This window comes from Artemia sp. Qi Xiang Cuo, chromosome 16, assembly GCF_049724085.1.
Source record: "Artemia sp. Qi Xiang Cuo chromosome 16, ASM4972408v1, whole genome shotgun sequence".
In the NCBI taxonomy this organism is placed as follows: Eukaryota; Metazoa; Arthropoda; class Branchiopoda; order Anostraca; family Artemiidae; genus Artemia; species Artemia sp. Qi Xiang Cuo.
In genome coordinates this window covers 50,120,356-50,142,740 of record NC_142809.1, presented here as the reverse complement: position 1 = coordinate 50,142,740, position 22,385 = coordinate 50,120,356, and the positions used below count along the sequence as shown (strand labels likewise).

Below are 22,385 nucleotides of genomic sequence, written 5' to 3'. Positions count from 1 at the left end.
TAACTATTACCTGAATTAGTCTTAATAGTATAATGTTACTTTGAAAACAAATAATAAAGAATTTCCAAAAAATCAAAAATAAAAAAAAATTAAGCACACACAAAATTGGTTTATACAAAATTTTACAAGTAACCAATACATTTCAGGGGGGGGGGGTTCAAACCACCTAGCCTTCCCCCTGGATACAGCCTTGAGTACATTGTTTCCTGAACCTTCTCTCATATAAATGGGAGATTCCCTCACATAAGATATAAACAAGTCCAGAGCAATGCCTCTTATTCCTAGGTGTTCCAGTTCCGTAAGGAAAATTGAATTTCACATACTATTACATTGTTTTCTGATATCAAGGAGAACAGCAGCAGTTAGTCAAGAAGAACCCAGAGATTTGTTGATGAATAATCTCGAGCCAAGCACCTGTCTTAACTCTTAAGAACCATTTGACTTAATTCCTAATTTCTGATTTAATGACAGTTTGAGAGGTTGCTGCAGAGAAGTATTTTCTGTTAAATTTTGTTGAGTTTAGTTTTTTTTTTTTTATGTAGTAGCCTAGTAGCTGTTGAATTCTTTGATTCAATAGTTTTATTTAGACCCAAGCACCTATAATAAAATAAGCACAATAAGCACATAATAAGCACAAGCAAGCAATATAAGCAAAAGCATACACAAGTAATACATAAGCAAGCACAAGCAAATATAATAGATAATGCTACATCTCCAAACTTCACACTTAACAAGGTCTATATATCAAGCCGTGTTATTGGCCTAATCACTCTGCCACTGCGGATCCGGGGCAAGTTCACTGATGCAGAAGGGAGTGGTGTAACTTCCACATGGCGCGGGGAGGCAGGTCTGATGTTTGGTGATGATTTTGGCGACAGTGGTACCTCTTCTTTGTGTGACTCCTGATCAATTTCGCGGGCTTCTTCTGTTGGATAAGAATCATTATGCGGATTTGCTGCATGGGAGGTGTCCAGATAGGCTGTGTCATTGTTTTCGTTTTGAGTTGTTGGGGTGCCCAGTGATATGGGGGTAGGGAAACGGCGTCGAGAGATATGGGTTCTGTTTCTTTGCAGCCTAGATCCATCAGCGGTTTCAACGACGTAGGATCTAGGATTTTCATGTCGCGAAATGATTTTGGCTTTTGTCCAAGAGCTATTTGCCATTTTCTGGATAAATACTTTTTCACCCGTCTGAAGTTCCGGGAGTTGCTTTGCTGAATTTTCATAGTAAGATTTCTGCCTATTCTGTTCAACCAACCTGTGTTGCATGAAATTTTTTTTTAGTTGATTCTGGGTTTTAGCTGTTGGTATGTTGATGGTAGGATTGACTAGAGCTGGCAACTCATTAGAAGCTGGGCTGGAGAAGCATAACTGTCAACTGGGCTAATCCTATATACCAAAAGAGCAATATGAGGGTCGGTTCCAGCTTCTTTTGCTTTAGTGAGTATTTTCTTGCAGATTTGAACCGACTTTTCTACAAGCCCATTGGATCTTGGGTATATGGGGCTAGATGTTTTCAAGCTGATTCCCCAGGACTGAGCAAAATCTTTGAATTCCTGGGAGAAAAGTTGTGGACCATTGTCAGAAGATATTAGCTGGGAAATCCAAAAACGTTAAAAAATGGTTTTCATTTTTCCTATAATGGTGGATGAAGTTTGGCTTGGCAATTTTTCAACTTAAAAAAACCTGCTATAATAATAACTGGTTATAAGGAAGCATGCTCTATTCCACTCGAATAGGTCAATACCAAGGTGTTGCCCCGGGAGTCATGGTATCTGGCTGCTTCTTAGCGGTTCCTTCTGGTTGTTGGTAGCAAACTTCGAACATATTTCAGAATTCTAGACAAACCTCTCTATATCTGCATTCATCTTTGGCCAGTATACAATCATTCTTGCGCGCATTTTAGTTTTGTCTATTCCCAGGTGAGCATGGTGGAGTTGGTGTAGAATGTTAGTTCTCAGCGTGTGAGGTATGATGATCCGCTGGCCTTTCAATAGCAGACCGTCGTGGACGCTCAGTTCGTGCTGGATATTCCAGAAGGCCAAAACTTCCATTGGGCAAGACTGACGTTTTGACGGCCAACCATCACGTACAAGGGATGCGAGTGTTGCTAGTTGGGCATCTCGGCGTGTCTCATGCCGGATTTCCTCAAGTTTAGAGTCGCTCACTGGTAAGGATTTAATCACTGTATGGACATAAACTTCGATGTCGTTCTGTAATTGAGTGTCCATGTCAGGCAAGTGAAGACGTGACAGCGCATCAGGTATCGGTATTTCTGCTCCAGGGCTGTGTCGGACTTCTAAGTTGTGGGGCTGAATCTGTATCATCATTTGCTGAAGCCGGGCGGGTGCTTCATGGAGTGGGCGCGACAGGATAGTCTCTAGTGGGCGATGGCCAGTTGTAACGAAGACTTTGCGACCATAGATGTAGTGGTGGAAGTGTTTGCATCCAAAAACGATGGCAGACAGCTCTTTCTCCATCTGTGAATAGTTCTGCTCTGTCTTGCTTAGCGCCCGGGAAGCAAAACCAAAGATTTTACCTTTCAAGGATAGTTCAGCTCCCAGCCCATGTTTTGATGCATCTACCTTAAGGTCCAGTGTTTTGCAATCATGTTCAAAAAAAGATAAGCTGTCTGATATGGACCTTTTTATTTCTTCCATTGATGATTTGTGGACAGCTTCCCACTTGAATTCTGTGGCTTTTGTCAGGTCTCTCAATGGCTTGTTTTTTGAAGATAGATCAGGTATGTATTTCGATAGAAACTTCAACATTCCAAGTAACGTCTGAAGCTCCTCTTATGACTTGGGATTCGGCATATCCCTTATCGCTTTTATTTTTTCAGGATCAGGCTTTATTTCTTCTTTGCTGATGATATGTCTAAACTATCTGACCTGATCTTTTGCAAATTTGCATTTGTCTTTGTTGAATTGAATTCCGGTTTCTTTAGCTCTGTTGAGATCTGCAGTAAGCCTTTTGTCATGCTCTTTATGGGATTTTCTGTATACTAAGATGTCATCGACAAGTATTCTGATGCCTCTAAGACCTTCAAATGCTTCTTCCATTTTCCTCTGGAATTCATCTTGCGCCGACACAAGGCCAAAAGGATATCTCTTCCACCTGTAACGTCCAAATATTGTGCTGAAAGTTATTAGGTATGAAGATCGAGTAAAGAGTGGTAGTATCCAATAGCCTGAGCAAGTATGTAACTTGCTGAAAATAACTGCTTCATCTATCTTGGCAACAGCATCCTCAAAGGTTGGGATAGGGTAGTGTGGACGTTTTATGGCTTTATTAAGGTCCATAGGGTTAATAGATAATCTGACAGTTCCATTCTTTTTCGCAACCATTACCATGGCATTTACCCAATCTGTTGGTTCACTAACCTTTTCAATGATGTCAAGGGATTCCAACCTATCTAGTTCGTTTTTTAGCTTCTCTTTCATGGCTAGTGGTACTTTTATAGCTGGGTGTACAGTTGGTGTTGCACTGTCCTTTAAATGAATCTTGCATTCTGTTTCAACTTTCCCTATGCCCTTAAACATATAAACTTTTTCAGCTTCTGGGGACTGTTCAATGCTCGGAAAAGGATTGATCAGGTTCAGGTCTATGCTTGTTTTGAGGCCAATTATGGGTGTGGTGTTTGATTTGACTATGTAGAATACATGTGATTGTATAGGTCCATTTTTGTAGCTGCATGACAGGCTGCATACACCAAGGTAGGGTATGGCTGACCCACAGTAGCTGGTGAGTCGTTGAGTGGCTTTGGATAGCTTTGGCTTTTCTGACAGTTTACTTAAGTATTGCGATGGGAGTATGTTAACCTGAGCACCAGTGTCAACCTTAAATTTGATCTTCAGCTCTCTACTGACAGATAATTCTGCAAAGACTTCATCACTACTGGAGTCTTTTCCAATTGTATATAGAAATACCTCGGTTTCTTCCTGATTTTGCAATTCACTAGTGAAACTAAGGCTCTCTGTTGCACCATTGCCAACAGCATTCACTGCCTTGCTTCTGCAGACTTTGGCAAAGTGGTTACTCTTTTTGCACTTTGAGCATGTTTTTCCTTTAGCAGGGCATATGTGTTGGGGAGAGTATGTGCCACCACAGAAGTAGCACTCTGCTTTCTTATGAGGCAGATAGTATTTGCTTTTTGAAATGGCATCCACGTGGATTTGTGGTGATTTTATGGACCTGTCCCCTGGAGAATATGTCATGTCCAGCCTGCAAAGTTAAACCCCCCCCGACCCCTCCCTTGAGTGAGCAGGCTATGATAGCAAGACTAGCTTTTGTTATGGAAAATTCCTTGAAATCTTTCAGGAAAGATCTCAAAATGAAGTTTGCCATCACTAGTCAGTTGACCCAAACATTTTCCCAACTGAGAACTGGCATTAAGTGTGACATTTCTGCTCAGGTTAGTGATATCGCCAATATGGTATCACATATTAAAAATTCACCATATTCTATGTGCTCTGTTTCAACTGTTCAGGAGCTATTGACTTCTACAGCGTCTTCTCGAATTGTCTCATTTTCCTGTAGCCCAATTAACTGAAACTGATGTTCGTCAGATAGCAAGTTCAGAGCGCCAGCGTTTTCAAAGACGTTAGAATATTGTTGCATATGGAATCCCCATCCAAACTGATAATGCAGCTTTCCTTTACAATTATCTGTTACAAACTTATGTAGTTGAAATCGGTGCGCCCACCCCCCAGCCAAAGTAAAAAGACTTTCAAAGAGCCATAAATCCCCTGGTAGTTGCCCCCCTCTTCTCCTTTTTCTGTGCCATCAACTGAATTTAGAAAACAAATAATACAAAATTCTTTGGAACAAAAGGACAAATCAGTTTCTATGGTGATAGTCCAAAGGAAGATCAAATAAAGCACAGAGCTCTAGTTGAGGAGTTGAAACACAGAAAAGCTAATGGAGAGGCGGATTTGATAATTTGCAAGAGTGCCATAATTCAAAAACAATTCGGGAGTTGGAGCAATCCCCCTGACCTCTCCAGTATCCCACTAATGTCTATGCCTCCTTCAACCTCTGTCAATTGTTTAAATATTTATGGACTCGCATCACAAAATTTTGTCTCTCAACTGTCTAGTAGTGATTAAAATGATGTTTCCCTGTCTGATACTGACATTTCTCTTGTTTCTTCTATAACAACTTATTCAGCTGCTGTTTCTTCTTTGTTGTTTCATAGTGCTGTATCTAACAACCTTACCAGTTCTTTGGTTCCTGCTTACTGTAGTCTTGCATCCTCTCAAATTCCTACCTAACAAGGAATGAGGTTCTTTAGCTCCAATGTTGATAGCCTCCATAGTAAGCCCTCTTAACTTTCCTTTTGTATGATATCAGAATCAGTGAATGTTGCAGCAACTATAGAAGTTTCACCAAAAAACACCTTGTCAGTCTTATCTCCTGATAAAAACAAAACCAATGGTTACCAACTCTTTTCTAATCTGAATTCCCCTAAATTCCTTTTCTAATCGAGTGTGCTTATATATAAAAAATAGACTAAATGTTAGTCCCACTAAATTTAATTCTCTAACTACTGGTGGAATTGAGTCTTCGTGGATAAACTCACACAATCAAACAATCTCAATTGCAGTGGGTGTTGTTTACAGAAGCCCCAGTGCTCCCTGTGTTTTGGACTTTGAATCTAATTTGACAGCCATGTTATCTCATGTGATGTCCTATTTTGCCAGCCATGATCTTGCCCTTTTGGGGACTTTAAGCTTCCTGAAATCCAATGGATTGATGGATCTGGTTCTTCTAATAGCGATCCTTTTTTTGTCTGCCTTTTCTGATAAGTCCCTCTGTCAAACAATCTCACAACCAACTCATTTCAGGGAAGGTCAAATCTCCAACACTCTTGATCTGGTTATTCTCAGTAACCCTGACCTTCTTATTAAGAATGTAATAACCACACCTGTTGGTAATAGCAACCATGTAGTAATGATTTTGGAGTTATGTCTGCCTACCAAACAACATTCTTCTAAGCAACAAAAATATGTGAAGTACAAACTAGTCTCTGAAAAAAAATTGACAATCTCAACTGGAAAAAGCTTATTACTGATGATATTGATCAGAGTTAGTCAAATGTAAAAGCTAAAATTCTGCATGTTGAAGAGTCTAGCACCAGAATTTCTCCAGCAAAACAGGCAAATAGTTTACCTTTTTTAACTACTAAAGTAAGCAAGCTAATCTATATTTTGCCGCAATGTTTACGGCCATAATGCTGCCAAACTGGACTATGTCAAGAACTTGTGCATAGCACATAACATTGTTTGCGTCCATGAACACTTGTTAACTACCGATAACTTTGGGCTTATTCAGTCAATTCCTGATAAATCTGTGCACAGTCATGAGGTTAAGCACTCCAGTGCAAGGGGCCGCGGTAGTGGTAGACTTGCGATATTCGTTGACGACAGTATTGACTGTCGTAAACCTGATTCATGCGATTTCTACCTAGCAGTCGAGTTCCCTGGCCCCAGTGCTTTCACGCTGGTCAGTGTCTACCTACCAACTAACATGAACACGGATCTCAGTGAAAAACGGTATGCCGAGGCTTGTGGTCGACTCGGAAGACTGCTCCGCAAACTGGGGAATTCGCGGATTTTAGTCTGCGGTGACTTCCAGTGTGACCCTCTCTTGAAAGGAAAGTTACAAGACGTTCTTATGACATGTATTCCGAGTGAATGTACTCTTTACACTAAAGATCAAAACTTTACGTTCATTCACAACTCAGGAAGCACAAGCAATATTGATCACGTCTTTTCAAACTTCACTATCCCCTTGCCTATACAGGTGGATTCAGAGCATACAGCAAGTGACCATCTCGGGCTCAAGTTCCGTGTTCCTTTTAGTCGCGCAGTGAAATCAAGAAATCGAGGTTACATAGAAAGACGCGAGTGGAAAAAGATTAATATTGATCTGTATCAGTCGACGTGTGACGAAATTTTGGGCAAAATAAAAGTTCCATTTCAGCTTCTGGTCAATGGGTGTGATGAAAAAATCGCACTCAACACATATTGTGCTGAAATCACCCACGCGCTAAAAGTTGCTGAGTCTGCATCTGTACCTAGTCCAGTTATTAAGAAAGGTACTAGGAAAAGGGGATGGAGCGACCATCCTTACGTGAATCATGCTAAAAGGAGGTCTAAGATGTGGTACTCAGTATGGCGCGAATCCGGCAAGCCTAGGTCAGGTACTGTTTTCAATCTCTTTCATAAAACAAAAAGAGAATACAAAGCATGTGTGGATGAGCTTAAAGTGGAGGAAGCAGAAACTGCTTCGAAAGAGGCTATCCACGACCCGCAAAATATGTGGAAAAAGTTTTCAAGTAGTAGAGTGCAGCCAAAGCATTGTGCCACAGTACCTGAAGAACAGTGGTTATAACATTACTCGAAGGTTTTCGGGTCAAAAAATATCCCTTTGGAAAATAAATATGATGAATCGTTAAAATCAAGTCTTGGTTCGCTTCTGAAACAGAGAAATTATTTTGTGGTTTCTAAAAATAATATTTCAAGGGCTGTTAGCCAGTTAAAGGGTAACAAGGCTCCCGGTCTTGATGGTGTTAGTGGTAATCATCTACGCAATGGTTCCCCGCTTTTGCTTCAGCATATGCAACTACTCTTTCAGATGTGTATAGATAGTGCGACCGTTCCTAACTCGTTCTGTACCGGGGTTGTTACGAATATCCTCAAGAATGGAAAAAACGCGAATGAGTGTGGAGGCTATAGGCCTATTACTGTCTCAAGCACGCTGAGCAAAGTGTTGGAAAGATTGGTTCTTAGCGAAATTGCATCGAAATGTGTTATAGACCACAGACAGTTTGGATTTCGAAAATATCTCAGCTGCGCTTTTGCCCATAGACTTCTAAAGCGTATTCTTGCTAAAGCTGAACTAATCGGGTTGTCCGTGTATGTATGTACTGTCGAAATTTCTGCTGCATTTGACTCAGTCATCCAGTCTGCCGTCTTCAAGACCCTGCTAGATGCTGGCGTGAAAACCCGTATATTAACTATGTTATCCTGTTGGAACTCTAATAGCTATTTAAGAGTGAAACTCGGACTTGAAAGACTTAGTGCGCCAGTTAAACTAAATAGAGGGCTTCGACAAGGCTCAGTTCAAAGTCCAATATTATTTAACACTTTGACTTCTAAGGTTACAAAACAAATCTCTGGTGGGCTTATCCTTGATCTTTGTGATCTGAGTCTAATAAGCTATGCCGATGATTTACTTATGTTAAGTTTTTCTCTGAGTCTATTGCAGGATAATTTAGATAAGCTTGTATCTGGCTATAGAGCTATTGGTCTGCAAATTAATGGTAAGAAAACTGACTTTCTGGTTTTCAACTCAACGAAACGGGATGCACCAGAACCAACTGTTTCAGTAGACAGCGCTACTATTGCACCGTCTTCGTCGCTTAAATACTTAGGTCTTTTGTACGGTCGAGATAAGAAAGCAACTAGAATTCTTTGCCTTGACACCCTTATGTCAAACCTACGAATTAGCTATGCTAAACTGGCTCCCCTGAAGTATTCATACAATCGGCAAATTCTGGCGAGGCTATATAGAGCGGTGGCACTCCCGCATATTCTTTACCTGTCCCCTGTATGGGAATGGTTTACGGAAACAGAGCGACTAAAGGCTAGATCTGCGTTCTGCAAATATTTAAAATTTCTGTTACGAGTACCGCTGTTCGAGAGAAATACATTTCTCTTGGACAAGTATCTTATTCCAGACCCTCGTGAAGTTGTGGTAACGCAGGAAACCAATGCTAGAAAAGGTGCACTGGGGCACCTTTACGATTTCCTTCCGTTGCACGTCATGTACGAGCTGTGAATGTATATAGTGTATATAATTTAATCGTTTATTTTTGAAGTAATGTTTTTTTTTATTTTGTTTTTCCCTTACTCCGCCATGTTTTTGTTTTATTGGTGGGCTAAAATAAACTATCTATCTAATCAACAGAAAACATTGAGCATGGAATCACTATAGAAAATAAGATCACAGGAAATTATCAAGTCTTCAAATCTTTTCATAATCGAACAACCAACCAAATAAAGGAGTTGAAAAGAAGGTTTGAGGAAAAATTGGCTGAGGAATTCAAGGATAACCCTAAATCTTTCTGGCGTTATGCCACTCAAAAATGTAGCAGCAGACACACAGTCCCAGATATCCTGCAGAATAGTCAATCAGTTGCTGATCCTGAGCTGAAATTTAAATTTTCAACCTATATTTCTCTTCTGTTTTTTGCTCCAATTCCAGTATTCTTTATCCTGCACCCCCTTTATATAATGTACCAAATAAGATGAAACCAATTCTGATTACTGATATATTGGTTCTGAAGGAACTTACATCCTTCAAACTGAATAAATCAGCCATTCCAGACAACATTCACCCATATATCCTACATGAATTTTGTACAGTTTTGTGTAGACCTCTTTCCCTGCTGTTCAAGTTATCATTAAATCTTTGCAAATTACCTCTAGATTGGAAAACTACACATAGCATTCATATATTTAAAAAAGGTAGAAAGGACCTAGCTGAAAACTACTGAGCCATTAGCATGACATCAGCTGCTGTTAAGATTCTTGAAAGGATAATCAATTCTGCATACTTTAAACACCTTGCAATTCTGCATACTTTAAACACCTTGAAGCAAATAATGTTTTACACAATTCACAACATGGCCTTTGTTCAGGAAGATCTGTTGACTCTAATCTCCTTGAATCTCCTTGCATCCTCCCCCCCCGGGCCCGGGGGTCAGGCATTGCAAGCTATGTCCTGGGGCCGTATGTGTTTCTTATGAAAGGGATGCTTTTATAAACTTCAGAGAGAGTTCATTTGAATGGAAATTAAAAGTTGTAGTTCATTTTCTCAGAGAGAAAAAAAATCGGAGGGCAACTAGCCCCTCCCGCCATCCACGCCTTTGGGTGTATTGGATGGATAAACTCATCGAATAAAAATTTGAGGTGACCATTTTGTTAAAAATATTTCAACAATCAGATATTAAAACTCCAGGGTTGGCACAACCCCCCAGGGCGTAGGGACAGGCTTTGTAAGTTAGACTATAGCGGTTTGTACGGCTCTAATAGAATGGATGATCGTATAAACTTCAGAGAGGGCTGACTTGGTCGAAAGTAGAAATTTCTAGTTCGCTTTTAAAGAGTCAAAAGAGACCGAAGGTCAATCTAGTCCCCCCACGCCCTTTTTCCCCAAACCTATCCAATAAAATTTTGAGATAACAATTTTGTTAAAAATAGTTCAAACATCAGATAATAAACACTCCGAGGTTGACACAAACCCACTTTTTCACTTCGATATTGTTACTTTGATACCAGTTTTGATACTTTGATGAATATTTGATTTTTTTTTAAATTTGATTTTGAAATAAGAAATTTTTAAAAACTTGAAATTTTTTGCAATCAAAAGCGAACAAAAATTACTGAAAAAAAACTTTCCTAAAAATAAGTTTTTCAAAGAAAAGTAATAGAAATTATGTAATAAAGATAGACCGATACAAAGACATTTTAAAATGAAAACACAACACGACCAGAAATTAAACACAAATCCATAGAAAAAACGCAAAACAAGTAATGGCACAAATGAACAAATAAATCCTAAAGCGAACAATTCTTATATTTAATATGAATATTAAGCTTAAAACGAAAAAAATTCCTATTGAAGTACAAATGAAACTACAAACGAACAGAAATTAAAGGAACAATCAATGCCAACAAACATACAATAGATATTAATGTCAATTAATAAATAAATCTTAAAACGAGTGAAGCTTTAATTGAATATGTAAATCAAGATTCAAACGAACAAAAATGACTACAAACAAGAGTTTGGGTATGACCACCTTCTCTCACTGTAAAAGTCTAAAACCTATTGCGTCATTGGCGCTTTAGTGAAAACCGATTTTATGACAAATATTTTCTTTTGTACTTAATATTGAAAATAAACATTAAAATTATAGTAACATTTTGAACTAATGAGCTTTCAGCAATTAATGTCAATGCTTTAACAACTAGAAATGAAAATATTTGTAATACAATCCGTTTTCAGTTAACCGGCAATGACGCAGTAGGCTTTTGGTTTTTATTTACAGTTAGGAAAGGAGGCAGTATCCAAACACTTGTTTGTAGTGAAACTATATTCGTCTTTAACAACTTCAAAAAGAGCTAATAAATTAAACTGAATATTTGATGCATAATGATGTTAATTGCTGAAAGCTCATCAGTTAAAAATGTTACTATAATTTTAATGTTCATTTTCAATATTAAGTACAAAAGAAAATATTTGTTATAAAACTGGTTTTCAGTAAAGCGCCAATGACGCAGTAGGTTTTAGACTTACAGTGAGAGAAGGAGGTGATACCCACACTCTTGTTTGTAGTGATTTTTGTTCGTTTCAAGCTTGATTTGCATATTCAATTTAGGTTCACTCGTTTTAAGATTTATTTATTAATTCATGGGCTGAGGCCTGGCTTTTTGAATTCAATGTTGCCAAGTGCTATATCATTCACTTTGTCAAACTAAAATCTTGCCACTCTTATTTTTTTTTCTTAGGCCACCCACTTTCCTCTGTATATAATGAGTAGGATCTTGGTGTCACTACTGACGATGAACTAAAATTCAGTACTCATGCTAAGAGGTCTGCAGCTGGGGCTAGTTCAACCATAGGACTGATTAAGTGTATTATTTCCACTCATTCCCCAAAAGTCATCAGTCTTCTATATAAGGGACTTATGCATCCTAAGCTTGAAGTTGGAATGTCTCTTGCCTCCCCCATATTACAAAAGAGACATAAAAGTTCTTGAAGATGTGCAGAGACATGCCATTATAGTGATATCTGGCATGCGGGAGCTTTCCTACCCTGTAAGACTGTCAAAACTGAATCTCTCTACACTTGGTTACAGGAAAAATAGTGGGGATGCCATTTTAGCCTATAAGTCACTGAGGGCTAATACTCTCCCAGCAATATTCAATATTGTTGGTGCCAACTCAAGAACTAGAGGTAATGAACTGAAACTTGTCAAGCAGTCTACTATATCTAGAGTCCACACTCAATTCTTTTGATCATACATTGTGAACAGTTTAGAACAAACTATTCTAATCAAACAGTTACAGCTGAATTTGTTGATGTTCTCAAATGAAGGCTAGATGGTGAGTGGTCCTCCAGAGAATATAAACTCAAATGGGATGCTAATAAACATTGAATAGCACCTGGTCACTAATGAACTGTGTATACAACTCAAGTCATCATTCTGGAGCTCTACAGGGAGAAATCCTTAGATTGCTCCTAGCTGCAATTTAAGGTAATTATTATGCACCTCTGCAAAAATGCTCCCAATGCCCACAACAACTAATTTCATAAGTATTGGCCTACAGTTAACCTAGGCATACTCGAAAGGAAATACACAAAATTAAAAAAACAACTTTTAAAAAACCTCAAATATTTAACTATGTCATTCCTAAAATCACTTCACTTTACTTCCCCATAATGTGCAAATGTATAGCTCAAATTATATGTTCTATGTATTTTGTCATTTCTCTTTCTTTTGTTCAAACAGATTTAAGGGCAAAGAAGTAACATCAAAGAAATCAAGAAACGGAAGAATTCATGGGAAATATGTAGCTTGGGCTATATATTATTTGCATATTATATATAGGTAGGGGCAGGGGCGTCACTAGACTTTTACCTTTGGGGGGAGGGACGTTCAAAATGTGCCGACGAATTTGGGTAGGTGCTGAAAACAATCGACATTTGTTACTTTTTTTTAGATGTAAAAACATGTTTATTAGTTGCGGAAAATTGTCATACAATGTAAAGAAAAACTCAGGTATAGAAGCAAAATCAAGGCAAAGAAAATAAACTAAACTTTAAGGCTGTGCAGTTTTCCAACTTTCCACTTTTCTACAAGTAGACTGAGGTCCATTTTTTCCAGTAAGTCTTTTTCTGACATCAGGAGCATGAGATGGTCAAGTCAATCGTGTCCCATAGTTGACCTCAATCTATTCTTGACAATTTTCATCTTGCTAAATATTCGTTCACCTTGGGCCAATGTCACTGCAATAGTTTCTGCAAAAGTGAATGCTCTGTAAACTAAAGGCAACTCTTGTCTGTTCTTTTTTGCTAGAGAGAACAACTCGGCAAACTCAATTATACTTCCAGTGCTTTTGCAAATCTCTGCAAAAGGAACAATAATGTTCCCTCTGTGGACTAGGCATGTGGACTCTGTGATTTTAGGTATTGAATATTTCTTCCTAACTTCTTGAAAATGTGAACTTGTGTTCCATCAAACGCCCACTCATGTTACTTGTAAAATTGTAGCATTGAAATGCCAGTTTTTCTTCATTAATTCAAGCCTTTCACAAAACATGTAGAATATCTTCTGCTATATCGGCTCCATTCTTTGACCCAGAATCTAAAATGACAAGTAAATGCTCTTTAGTGGCTCCCTCTCTATCAACGTACCATACAAATACAGCTAAACACTCTTCATGGCTGGCAGTGGGTGTTTTGTCTGCAAAGATGCCAAAGAAGTAAGCCTCATGATCTGCTATGATTTTTGAACTAGCTCTGTTTAAACAATTGCAATCAGTTTATTTTGGCTAATACCCAAGAGATAGCTGTTGAAATTCAGCTTCATCTGGTTTTTCCTTTCAATGGTCCATTTCAATGCTGTATCTTGAGAAAAGATTGGCTAGCTCAACATGACTTCCCCGTCATGATTCTTCTCACGAAATGCTAATCCTTGTTTACCTAGAGTGGTGGTAACATCTAGCAACATGTATATAAAGCAACTCCCTCTTTTTCTGGCTATATATTTCTCATTAGATTCTCCTTAGTAGTCTTGGCAATGATTTATCTCTCTATAAAACAAATAATACCACTTACAGAAGCTTTGTGACCGTTTGATTGGAAGTCAGTGACGAGCATTTCAGCCTTGGCACCCTTGCTTCACATTTTGTGCCAGTTTCTAGTTCACGTTATAAATGAAGAATGTTTCTGTATTCACAGCCAGGTCCTGGTGTAAACAATTAACAGGCAAAGCAGTAAGCTAAACCTTTCTTGACACTATATTGTAGGTGCAGGTACTGATTGTACCAATTTCTAGCAAATTGCAACTGGTGCTTGGAACTCTGGGATTCGATTTCCTCATTTTTTGGAAACTTGATTTTTGGCTGAAATGGTCCCAGTTTGATAAGCTTCAGCTTTTCTGAGTTGCAATTTTTTCTGGAGCCTGAGAATGTTCTCGACTCTTATGTTTCCAACTTGCTGTAAATTTTCAGCTAAAGATTCTACTCCTTCCATTCGTGACACTTTCTGATAAATTGTTCTGACTGACTAATAAGCCTAGTTCCATATTTGCTGATTGATTGCCCTATGTTTAGCAATTGTATTGCAGCGTCTAGTTTGTTAGTGACAAAATCCAACTTAACTTCAAGTATCAGTCTCCCTTACCACCTTGGTACAGCCAACAATACCAGAAAGAATCGCAAAGATGTTGCTGGTTCCTACTGTTTCTTTGTGATCAATTTCCGAACAGCAAACTTCTTCCAATGCCTATTTTCTTTCACCAGATTCCACAGTGTCAGACCTGAGAGGATAAGTAACTTCGATTTTTTAGTCATATCTTCTTCTATTCTGACTTCAATATTTGACAAGGATGGACCAGGACAAATTTTCTCAAGTGATGTCTGAAATGTTACTTTAATTTCTCTGCAGTTATTTGTCTTTATTTATTTCACTCATTCAAAAAAACTGAAAAGCTTGAAACAAATTCAAAACTTTTATAAGAAAACCTGGCCATAACTTATTAAACTTGAAAGTCAATTTCAAAATCATATTCTTCTACGGCTCTTGCTGGCAATTTAGTATGCTTTAGTTCAGTTCAGTTCCATTTTAAAGCCTACCTCAACAGAAAAAAAGTAAGAACCCCAAAAGTAGAGAGCAAGCTCAAACGTGTAGAGATCTGCTGCATAGTAATACCAATATTTTGTATATACATATTTAAGCATAATTCAATATCTCTAAAACTCATGTGTCTCCAATACTCCAATTCTGTAGGAGAGACCACTCACAGGGACTGTCCTCTTAACTCACAAAACAAAATTAAATCAGGTAAAAACACAAAAAGTTTGCATATTAAAAGGAAATATTCACCACTCTTCAGGATAACTCATCTTTTTATCATATATAATTAAAAATTCAGAATATATTTTTTGGCTATCCCTAATCTTATTATCATTTCCTCATTTATCGATAAAAATTATTGAGTGTTTCAACCAAATTTTTTTAAGTTTACTACCCTTTAACAAACTGATGCTAGTTAATCAAATTTCTCCTTAAAAGTAAGATTCTGTCCAGACTTTGGGAGTCTATCCTATCAAATTGTGTACTTACACCTAGGGCATCTGCTGAAATTTCATGATAAACATCTTTAGCAGTGTCAGACAGCAAGATGAGAGGTGGCTGTGACTGCAAAGCACTAAAACAAGAGGCACTACTGAAGACAAACTCTAAGCTTTCTGTTAACTTAAATTGCACTAAGCTATCTTGCTGTTTGAGATGAAGTTTGCTTGTGACAGGGCCTTCTACAGTTTTCCTTGAGCTTCCTGGCCATAACCATTTTAGAATATCAGATAGAGTGGTCTTTTGCACAATTTTTGCTCTGGTACTGTTTTTCAGTTCCTCATTATGATGCTTTAGAATGGGAATACCTTGATAATCAGATTCAAATTTTGTAATACCTTTCATCTTTCTTTCTTTGAAACAAACTTCACACACAAGTTTTATCCCAGTTCTGGATCTGTTTCTTTGTTCTGTAAAGATTTTCATGTACTGATGATTTAAACAAATAAAATAGTGCTCTAAGTGTCTTTTTTAGGTTCAAATGCAGGATCACACTAATTCTAAGGGCAATTCCTAGATCACTGAGAAAATTGGTTCCCTGTAAAAATTCCTCACTCTTGACAAACTGGTTTGGTTTGAATTTATTTTGATGTGTGTATGTATTACCTTAAATTGCAGCTAGGAGCAATCTAAGGATTTCTCCTTGTAGAGCTCTGGAATGATGATTAATTGTATGCAAGAATCACTGGTGACCAGGTGCTGCTCCATCTTTGATAGCATCCCAATTGAATTTACACTCTTTGGAGGACCATTCAGCATCTAGCCTTCGTTTGAAAACATCAACAGATTCAGCAGTAACAGTTTCATTAGATAATTTGTTTCAATTGTTGACAATACATGTTGAGAAGAATTGAGTACGGACTCTAGATGTTGTAAACTGTTTGACAAGTTTCAGTTGATGACCTCTAGATCTTGAATTGGTGCTAACAGCAGGGAATAATGCTGGAAGATTAGGGAATGTTAGCCCTCAATAACTTAAAGGCTAAAATGGCATCCCCTCTATTTCTCCTGTATACAAGTATAGGGAGATTCAACTTTGATAGTCTTACAGGATAGGAAAGCTCTTGCATGCCATATATCACTTTAGTGCCACATCTCTGGACATCTTCAAGAACTTTTATATTTTTATTTTAAATATGGAGAGGCAAGTGACCATCCAACTCCAAGCTTAGGATGCACAAGTCCCTTATAAAGAAGACTGATGACTTTACAGGAACGCTCAATCAAACCCAAGGTTGAACTAGCCCCAGCAGCAGATCTCTTAGCATGTGTGCTGAATTTTAATTCGTTGTCAATAGTGACACCAAGATCTTGCTCATTATTAACAGAGGAGAGTGGGTGGCCTAAGAAAAAATAAAAGCGGCACGGATTCTGTTTGCCAAAGTGAGTGATATGTCACTTGGCAACATTGAATTCAAGCAGGCCTCAGCCCAGTGACCCAGCAGATGAAGATTATTTTGCAGCAGGGCATGATCTTCACAGAACAAATCAGGTCCCAGTAGCTTCAGGTAATCTGCATAAAGTGTTGAACTGTTGCTGATAATGAAAGGAGCATCTTTGATGAAAACACTGAATAATTTAGGACCCATGACACTTGGTTCCTACATTATTGGAACCAAGGAGTCCCTGAGGAACTCCACTCAGAACACAAATTGAGGAAGAAAGAATATGATCTCCAGAATCATCAAACAACTGAACACATTGGTTTTGTGAGTAAAGAAAATCAAGAATTTGAAGCAGGGATTTCTCTTCAAGCTTAACTGCGCACAATTTAATTGCAAGTCAATTGTGACAAACTGTCAAAAGCTTTAGAAAAGTCAAGCCGAATCATGTGATTATATGATTCAAGGAGATTGGTATCAACAGATCTTCCAGAACGAAAGCCATGTTGTGAACTGTGTAAAACATTATTTGATTCAAAGCATTTAACAACTGCAGAATTGATGATTCTTTCAAGAACCTTAAGAACTGCTGATGTCATGCTAATGGGTCAATAATTTTCAACAAGGTCATTTCTACTATTTTTAAAAATAGGAATAATATGTGCAGTTTTTCAATCCTGAGGTAGACTAGAAAGATTTAATGATAATTTGAACAGCAGGGAAAGAGGTTGACACAAGACTGTACAACATTTGTGTAGGATATGTGGGTGAATGCTGTCTGGACCAGCAGATTTATTCAGTTTGAGGGATGTCAGTTCCTTTAGAACCAAAGCATCTGTAATCAGAATTGTCTCCATATTATGTGATACATCATAGAAAGGAGGTGTAGGATATACAATACTGGAGTTGGACAAAAAACAGGTGAGAAATATTGTTTGAAAATTTCAACTTTCAGTTCAGGATCAGCAAGTGACAAACTATCATGCAGGACATCTGGGATTGTGCATCTACTGCTACATTTTGAGTGGCATAACGCCAAAAAGATTCAGGGTTATCTTTAACGTCCTCTGCTAGTTTTTCCTCAAACCTTCTCTTCAAAACCTTTATTTGGTTTGTTGTTTGATTATGAAAGGATTTGAATACTAGATAATTTTCTATGGTCTTATTTTTTCTATAATTGTTCCATGCTGTGTTTTCTATTGATTAGCTTACTAATTTTAGTAGTCAAAAAAGATAAACTCTGCCTGTTTTACCTGAGAAATTTTGGTGCATGACTTTTCAACATTTAGAATTTCCATTTTTACATTTGACCAACTCTCATCAACATCATCCGTAATTAGCTTTTTCCAGTTGACTTTGGCAAGTTTATCAGGGCCAATTTTGTAGTTAACATACTTTTGTTGCTTAGAGGAAGGCTGAATGGTAGGTAGACATAACTCTGAAATAATTACAAAATGGTCACTGTTACCAACAGGAAGGTGTCCCCCCCCCCCCGACCCCCTAAAGGGCCTCAGAAAGAACTTTTGGTGGGCAAAGCCCAACAAAAGTTACTGTCTTTTGGTGTAAAGTGAAGTTTCTGGAAGGGATTTTGCCAGGCAAAGCCCAATGAAACTTACTACATGTGTGTGAAGTTGACAGAAACCTATTGTCCCCCTAAAAAACAACTAGTAGAGCAGAGCCCTACAAAACTTGTTATTTTGTTGGTCAAATGTAATGGACCAATGAATAGCAGATTTCTAGAAGGAGACATACTAGAAAAAGATTTTTGACAGTCAAAGAACAAAGATCTACAAACCTTGATGTACAGGTGGTCCAATCTAATGTCATTAAAGACTTCCATCAGGCAAAGGACTATGAAATTTACTGCTTTATCATGGAAAGTAAACAAAAACATAATATTTTTTCAGTTCATTATTTTGTCATAAAAGACTTCCATCAGGGAACAACAAAATTGACTGCTCCATCTGCATGAAAGCTTACAGAAACTGATTTGCCACTCAGAAAGGGACTTGTTGAGTAAAGCCTTGCAGAACTTGATATTCTTCAACAGGTTGGGTAGCCAGGACAATTCTAGTGGCTCTACTGAGAAAACAATTGTTGGGAAATATTGTTGTTTCTTTCCAAAATATCGGAAACAGCTGACATATTTTGCTAATATATGAGCCCATAGAATTGCAAGGTTATACTAAGCTTATTTAGAACTAGACCTCTTTTGCTTATTTTCAAAAGCCCTATAACAAATCATATAACCGAGGGTTACAAGAATTAAAATTGCAAGGGAAAGAAACAATTTTGAATTCTAGATTCAAAAATTTTGTTGCTTTGCAATATTATATTTATTTTAAGACTTTATTTAACAAAAAATAAATAGAAAAAGGCAGGAAGCCTGGTAACCTGGGTTGTACTGCTACTCCAAAAGAAAATTCTGTAATACACTAGGGGGGGTAGGTGTCCCCCCCCCCTTAGTGACACCCCTGGGTAGGGGGGAGGTAAGGTAAAGTGAAGTGGTTTTAGGAATAATATAAGTAAGCATTTTTAAGTTTTTTTTCAGAAATCTATAGTGTTTCCTTTTGAGTAGCCCTAACTGTTGACTAATACCAATGGTAAAGGTCACAATTGCTAATTTTATTGTTTTGCTTTGACAACTCACCCCTAGCCCCCCTCTAATGGTATCATATAACCCTAGGCTAGATAAAAAACAAAACAACCAAAAAATAATGGAGTTATAACTCTATAATATGCAACAAGTATCAATGAATCATATTCCCTTGGTTTTCCTAATTTTAGATGTTTTTAATCACTTTGGTGAACCTTTTTATTAACAGAATATTCAGATAGCCAGAAAACAAACTTACATCTGGAATCCAAATTTATTTATAAATCCAAATATGATATTCATTTCCTTTGCAAATCTTTTCTGAACTTACCTAAATACATAGCCCACATTATATACTTCCTATACATTCATTGATTCTTGATTCTGTCATCACTGATTCAATTTACAGGGAAACCAGTTTTAACAACATTGACTCTAAGACAAGTATATAAGCCATATCTAAAATACAAGAAAAAGATACCATCTTTGAGGGTCTGTAAGACCTTAAAATTGAATTTGCAATAGAGACAAATGTCATATTTGGGTTCAGGACAAAATTCTGATTCTAGAGGTAAGTTTATTTTTTAGCTACCCAAAGATTTTGTTAATATAAAGGTTTACCCAGTTTTCCTTAATTATTAATCTTTTTTACATAGCCTAGACCTATATGAGACCTAAGAATCTCATGTAGCTCTATATAGTCTTATATAGTCCCATCTGTCTCTGTTTTTTCCAGCAAGTCTTCTACTGAAGAGCCACTATTCTAAAACTTTACTGTAACAACTTATACCCTCTCTTCATTATAGTTTTATAGGAATTAGAAAAAGGAGCTTAAAAACCCCTTCCCAGGATTTAACTTGGGTTGTGAATTTATTTATAAAAGTTATATTGCACTAACTCAGTATCCTACTTTACAAAGCAAAAATACTGGCTTATATATATTTTTTGTAATAATAAGAGAAGCTTGCCCAAAAACTGATTGTTCAAGGCTTAGATACCCTAGGCTAGATCTAGCATAGGCCTATAAACAAATTTAAGAGAGGAACAAACCGTGGGAAAGCTTATGCAAAATTTTGTGCTTCAATCCCCCTGTTGTAATACCAGACGGTTTGTGAATACAAAACAGTCCAGTCAGCTCTCTTGCAGCTTTTGCGGCTAGTTTACAAGATTCAACTGAAGTCATTTCAAAATTAACGTTTTTAAGATTTAAATATTTGAGCAAGTGTGTCCATCTTCTTTAGATTTTTAATCCATTAAAGTAGGGACCTATCTAAGCGTTTCGAGGGGCCTTTCTGCAAAGTTTGGAGCCGGGTCAATGGCATGGCTCTGAAAGGTCCTTCAGAGTTGACCCAGATTTAAATTACTACCTGTAAAAAAATAGGGAATGTAAACAGGAACGGTAAGCGAAAGCATGGGATAGCTGCCCATCATTACATTTGCTGGTTGAAGGGCCTTGAAACTGGCATCAGCACCGGCGGTTTGGACTTTGGAGTCTGGTACTGAATCTTTTACTTTCTGCAAACTCCTTTGAAATTTATATTCTTGTTTAAGAATAATCACAAATTGATCTGCTCTGGAAATGAATGGGCTGTTATCATCCGTTGGAATTCAATAATGTTGCTGATTTTCTTCCAAATGAATAATTTCATTCAATAGCATTCACCTTAAGCAAAAGCCATTATCAATTGGAATTTTACAAGTAATTCCTTGTTGAATTCAGACCTATTATTTTTTATTAATACAGTCAAATAAAGAATTTGTATAATTGCTTAAATATTTTTTAGAAGAAATTATTGCCACCGACTACTTAACTACCAACAATTTTCATGTTCCATACGAAAAGAAGTTTTCAAAAGCACGCAGGCAATAGCCTATTATTATCATTAGCCAGCAAAAAAGGTAAGTATGGCTAGAACTGATCTCTTTTAGAAATTCGGCAGGATTCCTACGGGAGGAAATCAAAATTTAAATTTTTTTCGATGGGAATTTCGGTGCCACTTAAGAATAAACAATATAAACCTTGCGCATATAAAATAGCACTTATTGATTTTACCGGTGTCACTCTAGGCTAGTAGATTAGCCGCACCGGCGAGGTAAATAACACGTTGGCACACTGAAAGATAAACTGAATAAAGTGATTTCCCGGAGTATCACCCCCGATTTGGAACAACTGTCCCGTAAGTACGTTTAATGGTGGTGGCTGTGCTTCTCAATGGTTCACCTGGCTTTGTGGATTGTTTGTGAAATCATTAAGCCGAGGTATTTCATGTTTGATACAGAAGGAACTGAATCATTTCCAAAGGCAACAATATCACTTCTAGCCGTATTGAAAGTCAGAAATTTGCAATTTTCGAACGGAAATTCACTTTGCAGTCAATTTAGATTATCTTGCAAGTCTTCCTTCAATCTGCTGAGAGGAAGAACATCATCAGAGTAAGTTATACAAGATAAGTTGATACCATGAAGTAGAAGATATGATATGTGGTTCAGACTCTTAGATATTGTATGTTTGAAAATGACAGGACTAAGAACACTGCCTTGCCTCACAGCTCTTTTGATTTTAATTGGTCCTAAAACTATGCCTCTCCGTTTTGCAGATACTGTCGAATTTGCGTACCAGACTTTTATAGTTTTCACAATATTCACACTTACGCCATAGTGCAATAGCGCGTCAGAAGATTGCATGTGATGATGCTATCAATAAATCAACGGTGCACATATAAAGAGGTGACTTTTTTCTCTTCAAATCCATTAGCCCATTTGCTAGAAGTCTATTTGCCTCACGGCAACCAGCATTTCTTTGGAATTTAAGCTGGTTATCTCTAAAAAGTCCAGTTTCTAGCTCGAGAAAGATAGCATATTCAAATACTTTACTTAAGATGCAAAATACACTGGTAGGTCTGTAAGATTTACAATCATTGGGGTCTTTTCCCTTTCTTTGCGATCGATGTTATAATCTTTATTTTAGGAAACTGTGAT

The 22,385-nt window shown here is 37.5% G+C and overlaps 1 protein-coding gene across 1 annotated transcript in view; it reads right to left on the bottom strand.

Annotated features, from left to right (window-relative positions):
• LOC148943049 (pseudouridylate synthase TRUB2, mitochondrial-like) overlaps positions 1 to 20,602 on the bottom strand; it is a 45,433-nt gene extending 24,831 nt beyond the window's left edge. The window contains exon 1 of the mRNA XM_089101958.1: positions 20,457 to 20,602. Within this exon, the coding sequence (XP_088958084.1) occupies positions 20,457 to 20,589 (133 nt within the window). The 5' untranslated portion in view covers positions 20,590 to 20,602. The remainder of the gene's footprint in view (positions 1 to 20,456) is intronic.
• Positions 20,603 to 22,385: the final 1,783 nt, after the last annotated feature.